Genomic DNA, 8,339 nt, shown 5'->3' with positions numbered 1-8,339 from the left:
GCTGCTCTTATCAGCTTCCAAGTAAGAACCTTTTTACTCTGCATTTTGACCCTATTTCTTTTTTTTTTTCTGTAAAAAAAAGGTGGTGCTTTTGATTCATTTATGAATGGAAGCAACAGAACTCATGAAGCCTGGCCAGTGGATTTATGTTCAGTGTTATGTTCACACAGATGTTCCACAATGAACTTACTTAGCAATTCCCCCAGCCCCATGTCATCCATGCATCGTGCACTGAAATCCCGCAGTGAGGGGTTCACCATCAGCACCAGCTCCTGGTACCCTTGTCACTTGGAGCTCCCAGCCTCCCTGTCCCTGTCCACGTGGTGGGGAGAAAGCAGCACATGCTGTAGCTGTTTTGGGCTAGAGGGGAAAATCAGGCAGGCGAGTGGTGGGTAGTGCCCGGGAAGGGTATCTGGGAGAGATGAGGAAATTGGATGTACTTCCTGTGCAAGTACATCAAGGGATTTTTAGTTAAAAAAGGTGGTGTGAAGTAGGCCATTTAGAAGGTCTGGCACAAATTACACAGATACAAGTCAGGGTGCATTGAAGAAGTGAATTCCTATTAGGCAGCTGACCTTTCCTTTAGAGCCATCTGTGACAGGAAGGGAAATCAGCACAGGCGCTGTTAAAGAAAAAAACTTGCTTATTTATATTGCCATTGATATCTGACCATGCTACTTATCTGCTTAGCTCAGTCCTGAGTGCTGCTCCTTTCAAAAACCGTTTCTCACCTATCTGTGGTGAACGATGCATCCTTGGGTATTTGTTCAGTACAGGTCTGAAGCAGTGACTCCCTGTGCTGTGCTAAACACCAGCTTCTGAGTTGCTTGGTATATGTAGTTTATAAATAATCCCACAGGATATTCACTTGCACAAGAGTTCATTAATAAATTATTCTTAAGCATTGAATAAGATCATTAATTGCTTAAAAAACAAAAGCAATTTTAATTTTCCCCCTTAACAACCTGTGTGAAAATAATTATTAAAGGTGAATCACAGCAAAGATGAAGTGTGTTACATTACCGGAATACTAGCTACATTAAAAGGACTCTAAGTATAGTTTCAAATAATTCTAAAATAAGAGTATGCTTTAAGAAGCAGATATATCTTGTCAGTGGTTTAAAATTAGATCATATATTCTGCATGATGGAAATCTTCTTATAGGATGTGCATGCACATATGTATATGTATAGAGGGGAGAGGAAAAAAAAAAAGGATTCTCTACTACTCTTTTAATCTGCACTTTTAAATTCTGAAAGGGAAATTAGATTAAGCCAGTTTGGAATTAACTGTAACTAAGAGATCTTTGTTGTGGACCATTTCCTTTAAAATTCGCATTTTGCAAACTGCCCCCTGTCGCCATCCCCTAACCCAATACTGGTATTAACCAGGTGAATACTCGTTTCAGATAACACAAAATCAAGCATGTGCTTTGCTGAACTAGGGCTTTCTCACTGATCACACGACAGCCGGGGCACCCGACCGATGGCTCACATGGCCAGGCTCAGTTTGAATTACAGCCCTAACGCAGTTGCGTCTTTCCAAAGGTCACACTTCAGGAGAGCAGCAGACTAGCTAGGTGATCTGCTGGGTCCGATGGGACCATGAGCAAGTGCTCTGCTGGTTGCAGCGTGGAAAACACCTGCACCAAGGGCTCGACTTTGAGGACAGAAGTAGGAATTGGCCTCATGGAGTGAGAAGTGGTGGATACACCACACTGGAGAGCAAGGAGAAGAGATGCCCATTACAGACACACCGTCACCGCACTTGGGTGGATGCCCATGGGTGGTTGGGCAGTGCTGCACTGGGCCATCGCCCCATGGGGACACACGCTGGGCGGGCCGGGGCGCCCGGCTGGGCCAGACACCGGGGAGCGCGGCCGCCGCTACCGGGGACGGCGCCCAGGCCCCAGCCCGGCTACGACCCAGGCGCGGGAGCCGCCGCCTCACACCGCGGGGCCGGGGCGCCCGCTCGCACCGAGCCGCAGCCGCCCCGGCCGCCGGGCGGCCCCGTCCCCGCCGCGCCCCGAGGGCCGCCGCCCGCGGCACGGAGGCACCGGCCGCCCGCGCCGCCGCGGCCCGGCCGGCAGGTGTCGCTGCTCCCCGCCCCAGGCCGGGCCGGGCGCGGGCGGCTCCGCGCGCACCCCGCGCCGCTGCGCCCGGGCGGGTGGGCGGCCGGGCCCTGCCCGCTCCGCTCCGCGCCCCCGGCTCGGGCCGCCCCCGCTGCGCCGCGCTCTGGGCCGCGCCGGGGCGGGCGGCAAGTGAACCGCGGTGCCTCGACGCCTGCGGGCGGCGGCGCCGCCTCCCCGCGCGCCGCGCGGCGCCTTCCTCCCGCCCGTGAGTGGCTGCCGGGTGAGTGGCAGGCGAGGCGGCCACCCAGGGCGGCGGCTGCGGGCCGTACACCTATAAGGGCCGGCGGGGCAGGGGCGCCCGGCATTGACGGGCTGGCGGTGACGGCGCTGCGGGGCTCGCAGCCTCGGCGGCCGGGCGAGGGGCGGCTCCGGTGATTCCTCCTCCACCGAGGCCCCCGCCCGCCGCCGCTCCCCGTGCCCGGGCGGCGGCGCCCGGAGGATGCGGAGCGGCGGCGCGCGGGCGGCCGCGGGGCGCCGCGGGGGGACCCGCCGCTGCGCCGCCCGCGGGCGCCGCCGCCCCTGCCGCGCCGCGGCCGCGCAGTGAGCGCGGCGGCCGCCGCGAGCCGCTGCCCTCGTCGCCGCGGGGGCTGCGAGCGCCGCCGCCACAGGTGACTCGGCGGGGCCGGGGGCTGCGTCCCGCCCCGCTGCCGTCGCGCTCCGGCGCCGCCGCGCCTCCCTATGCGCAGCCCGTCCTAGGCGACTCGGCCGCCACCGGAGCGCCGGCGGACATGGCTCTGCCGCGGCTCCTGCTGCTGCTGCTCCTCGCCGCCGGCGGCCAAGGGCACGCGGGGCACGGCCGGGAGCGGGCGCCGGGCGGGCGGCCGCCGCTCTCCGGCCCCCTCAAGGGCCGCGCCGCGGAGGGCTCCATCTTGGCGCAGCGGCTGGCCCAGGAGGTGCCCCACGACGTGGCCTCCTTCCTCTACACGGGCGACTCGCGGGAGCTGCGGCGTGCCAACTGCTCGGGCAGGTACGAGCTGGCCAGCGTGGCGGGCAAGTCGCGCTTCGCCTCGCACCCCTCGCTGCACGGCGCCCTCGACACCCTCACGCACGCCACCAACTTCCTCAACATGATCCTGCAGAGCAATAAGTCGCGGGAGCAGAACTTTCAGGAGGACCTGGAGTGGTATCAAGCCTTGATCCGGAGCCTCCTGGAGGGGGACCCCAACATCTCTAGGGCAGCGATCACCTTCAGCACCGAGCCCTTCGCTGCTGCCCCCCAGATCTTCCTGCAGGCCAGCAGACATGAGAGCCAGATCCTCCTGCAGGACCTGTCCTCCTCGGCGCACCGCCTGGCCAACGCCTCTGTGGAGACCGAGTGGTTCCACGGCCTGAAGCGCAAGTGGAGGCCTCACCTGCACAGGAAGGTCCTGACCCCAGGCCCCAAAACTTTGGAGAGCAGCTGGAAGAGGCGCGAGAGCTTCAGTGCTGACAAGAACCACATCAGGTGGTCGTCACCTTTCCTCGAGTGCGAGAATGGGAATTACAAACCTGGCTGGCTGGTGACTCTTTCGGCAGCTTTCTATGGACTACGGCCAAACCTCTTCCCGGAATTCAGGTAGGAATGGTGCTCTTTTCCCTGCCTTCCCTACTCAGAAGAGGGTAGGGTGGCATTTGCACTGCAGAGGGTCAAGATGTCTTGGCAGTGACCCTTCCTAGGCTGGCTACTCCGTTGTGCACACACAGCTGTCTTTGGGGCATGGCTTTCACCTTGGCTTTTGCCTTGGTGTGTCTTGGGGAGCTGTTGCTCAGGGAAATATATTTTTTTTTTTTTTTTAACCTGTAAAACACTGTGTTCCTTAGTTCCTGTCGCTGGAGCGGGTGTCTGTGTGGGTTAGGTTCCCGTGTGCTGCTGTGGGGAGAGGAGAGCTGGAGCTGCCACCCGTAGTTTATTTCTGGTTGCCAGAGGAAGATGTTTGCTGATGCCTTATTTCTTACTATGCTGCATAATTAAAACTGGCACAACCCCAGTTATGACTTTAACCAGCTGGGAAACAATATTATTGTCCTGTGAACTGCAATTTCTGATCTCTGAAGCACATCTGCTGAGAAGTGCTCAAGCCTGCTCAGTATCTTTATAAGCAGACAAATGTGTGCTTTTTATTGTAGTTCTACCATATGCATATGGTTGCAACCTAAACAAAAACAGGCTGTAACTTATAACTTTTCTTTATAACATTGTTTATAGTAGTTATACTAATTGACCCCCTTCCTCCAACCCTTTTACAGCCCTGTTTATCAGTTGGTGCCTGATAAAAGATGAACAGTGCTACATATCTTGCCCTTACCCCAGGATTTTGTCCCTGGGCTGTGAGGAGTAGAGAAGAGGATTTTAAAAGGTGCAATCTCATCCCTTGTTATGTTGACAGCAAGAAAGGACTTGTAGCCCACAGGTTGTACTTCTTGTACAGGATTTTGTTTTTCTGCCCTGGAACTTTTGTAGTGGAGGTTATGGAAAATTCTGATTCTTAGGGGAATGTCTTCCCTTGGAATAATCAGTATCTTTGAGAGAGCAAGAGAGGAGCATTGAATTCATCCTGTGCAGGGGTGCAGTGGTAAGTGATGATGGACAAGGGCACAGTGAAACTGAATGAGTTTCACTGGCCGTAGGTAACCAGGCAGCCACTTACATGGGCATTGATTTTCTTGGCTTCCTCTGCAATCCAGTGGGATCAAGTAAGCACAAATGCAGTTGAATCTGATTGGAAAGTGGTTCTCCGTCTCCCTGCAGAACGGTACAGTGTTAACATTTCTGTGGGTTGGTAGGGTTAGGGTAAAATGAGCTCATGTCAGAGGGGTTTGAATTCATTTCAAGAACAAAAAAACAGAGAAATGGTATTTTAGAACTTTTCTGGACCATAGCCTGGTTGTACAAAAGTTCTCATAGTTCTTTGAAAATGAGATTTTTCACAGGTGACAAATTTGAGTGCAGATAAATGTTACTGCATGTAGCAGTGGCTACATGTGGCATTCTCTTGTTGGGTGTAAGTTTACTTGACCTCAAGTACTGGCAGCTGGTGAGAGGCTACTCCTCTCCCCCAGCCAATGCAAGGACTTTGATCTTCATCTAAAGCTTAACTCAAAGAAGCTTTTTGACTTCAGTCAAAACAAGAGCAGGTCTTAAGAAACAGTCTAAAGCTTCAACCTCAGCTCTGTGCCAAGATTCTGCGATCCAGGAAGCATCTTGGTGCTGGTTTCTCGTCTGATGGATCTGTCCAGCAAACAGAAGGTTTGAACAGTTATGGAGCAATCCTGGCCACACAAGTCAGCTAGTAGAGGTACTTCTGGTCATGCTACATGGTCTTCCCAGCCTCTGTTTACCACCTGGGAATCGTGTGATTCCACAGAGTATGTCCAGATGCTTTAATGCATGTACATTAAGCCTGTCTAGAACCCTTTTTTATTTAGAAGCTCTTGCCGTGCAACACATGGAAGGTTTAAAATGCTGCATCAAACAGTTTGAATATAGGTAACCTGGGACAAAAATAATTTTGCTGTTTCAAAACCAGAGGTGAAATCAGCTGTGATAAGCATTTCTGAGCAAATTGGTATGTTTTAGGTCATCCTGTAAGGAAGGAGATAGAAGTCTCTATGTACTTATTCTGGCAAGGCCAAGTGATGGCTCCTATGCTTCTTGTTTGAGGTGTGTTACATGAAAGGTGACTTTGTAATGAAAGTTCACAGGAAAATATTATGTGGGCTTTTGGAGAGAAAAAAAAATGCAGCTACATAGAAAATACTGAAAATCAAATACAACTCTCTGAATATTTGTAGAATTTTTGGTTCCAGTTTGCTCAAATATTTGCAAAATATTTTCTTTACTCAATAGGAGCACATTTAGATAGTCTAAGCCTAAGTTCCTCCAAGAAGAACTGGATTCAAATATAAAACTGTAAAATAAAGTGAAAAAAATAAATGAAGTCACTAGAACGTTAGTATTAATCACTATAAGATGCCTCTCAGACTAGGTTTTATTTCCCCTTGCCATCTGTCTTTGAGATGAAGTGGTATAAATTTAAAATTCCTATTTAAGGCACATATGGTAAAAAGTGGCATGTACTGGTCTCCATTTGAAAAAGCTATGTAGGTTCTCCCAACAAAATGTCTCTGAACCATCTGTTAGGAACATTTTAATGCTTCAGTTTATGTGCTCCTTCCATTTGATGGCCTGGCATGAGATTGTGCATAGTAATTTAGTGCATGCCCCTTTAATGTTCCTCTAACAGGTTTTGTATTTTCTCCACTGACATGAGGTTTATGGCATGTTAGGGCAGGAGAGGTTCACACGCTGGTGGTCTTGCTGGCAGAGAGTTCTGGGGTTATGGAAGGAAAGGCCATTGTGCCTTGCTTGTTCCGTTGCAGTAGCAGAGGGCTGTGCCACAGTGTGTGTGTGGGGGAAAAGGTTAATGGAGGTAAGACTAATAATTTCTACTGGCTTTGTTCAGTTCCTGTTGCGATAGTGATGCTGTTCTCAAAAACTTTCTGAAAATGCAACTGAAAGACAAAAGAAGCATTTTGCAGTTTGCAGGTGGAGTTTGCAACTCGTGGGTCAGTAACACTGTGCAGCTCAGCACCATCCTGCCTGTGCCTTAGGAAGCAGGCACTGCTAGAGCATCGTCAGGATTTGTCACTAAACTTCTGCAGCTCCTTTCCTAATTTCTGTTACACAACAGTACTGCATCCTAACCTGCAGCACAGTGGTGCTTTTTCCAGCCCTACTCTGCAACTGGGATGGTGATAAAATCTACCTGCTGAGGATCTTAGTTCTCTAAGAGTACTTGCTTAGCTCTTAAAGGGGAAGCTGGAGGCTCCGATTGCTTCAGCAACCTCGTGGGCCAGTGGGGATGAGTCCTCCTTCGCCTGGAGGAAAGGTGTTGCAGTGGGTAGCTGATAGGAGCACAGCAGCTGATAACAAAGCGGCAACCAACCCAAAACAACCTTCTCTTCCCCCCCTGCTCCCTACCAAAAAACTAAACAAACAAACAAAACCCCCAACAACAATATCCTCCCCACCTCCAGGGTCACCAAGTGCAATCTCCTGTTATTGTAACCAGTGTAGCTTGCTGACCACACTCCTTCCATTTACAAATCGATAGTGTGTGTCTGCATCCCCTACCCCCCAACTTTCTCCTCCACTAACCAGGGACCTAGGAAGTGTCTCATGACTGCAAAACTTCTTCTGATCTTTTTTTTTTTTTTTTTTTGGTCTAAATTTATTCTGTCAGTTCTCATCTATTCTTTCCTGTTCCCAAACTGCCTTTTGTCTGAAATAGCACTCTTTTTTGATGATGGCTGTCCTGAACTATTTATAGGCAGCAGTCCTTTCTCCACCTTTGTTTACTAGACTAAACAAACCAGCTTTCTTTGGTCTCCTGTTGCCATGATCTCTCCAAGTCTCGTGCCATATTTCTTGAAAGTGGTTAGTCAGATTAATGTGTGGTATTTCAGCCTTATCTAGTGGCATTAATTATTCCCACGCTCTGCGTGAACTGCTGCTTTTGCAGTTCAAAATGTTCCCTTGCATACTGCCCTTGTTTTTTAATGATATATTGCAATATGCCAACATTTTTGGAGGTGGTCATTGCTATCACAGTCTTTCATGTCTGAGGTAAGAATGTGTTTAGGATGCAGGGAGGCTCCTTTTCCTTCCTTGCCCTCCCCCTGCCTCCCAAAGTTGTAGCAAGGGCAGGTGTTTTTTCCCCACCAAATCCAGGACAGTATTTGCAGTTTTTCTTGAAGACTATTGAGAGAATGAAATGGAGTGGTGGTTATTGTAATTTAAAAATGACTCTAATTGGAAAATTGAGCAAGCATTTTGAATTATGTGTTTTGGAGCATTACAGATTTCTTCATTCTCAAGTTTGCACCAACTGTTGCTCAACTTCCCCCCACCCCCTGGCATTTGAGCCTTCTTTCACTTGTTATAAAGGTATTTTTGGGTTCAAAGATTTTTTTTTTTATTGCATACTTAAATCTAACTATTTTTTTCTCATAATGTACTGATTTCCTCTGAATTATTAACAAGAACTTGGACAACTCCAGTGCTAGACTGTAACTGGGTGCATAGTTGGGGGGATGCTGCTGAGGGCAAATTAAACCATGGAGATAAATGTTTTCTTAGTTAATACTTTTTGATTTCCTCCCTGTTAGATGTTTCAAAGGTGTTAAATTGTTCAGTGAAATAACCATAAAAGTAAATTTAGAAGAGAGA

At 50.1% G+C, this 8,339-nt stretch overlaps 1 protein-coding gene across 1 annotated transcript in view; it reads left to right on the top strand.

Annotated features, from left to right (window-relative positions):
- Nucleotides 1–2,859: 2,859 nt before the first annotated feature.
- The window catches only part of GPR158 (G protein-coupled receptor 158), a 184,749-nt gene continuing 179,269 nt past the window's right edge, over nucleotides 2,860–8,339 (top strand). Inside the window, exon 1 of the mRNA XM_088534014.1 lies at nucleotides 2,860–3,686. Within this exon, the coding sequence (XP_088390140.1) occupies nucleotides 2,860–3,686 (827 nt within the window). The remainder of the gene's footprint in view (nucleotides 3,687–8,339) is intronic.

The sequence above is a fragment of the Tinamus guttatus genome, unplaced genomic scaffold (genome assembly GCF_059628265.1).
Source record: "Tinamus guttatus ecotype Peru unplaced genomic scaffold, ASM5962826v1 Tinamus_guttatus_pri_ptg000530l, whole genome shotgun sequence".
NCBI lineage: Eukaryota > Metazoa > Chordata > Aves > Tinamiformes > Tinamidae > Tinamus > Tinamus guttatus.
Note: the sequence above shows the minus strand (reverse complement) of the source record. Positions and strands in the feature narration are given on the sequence as shown.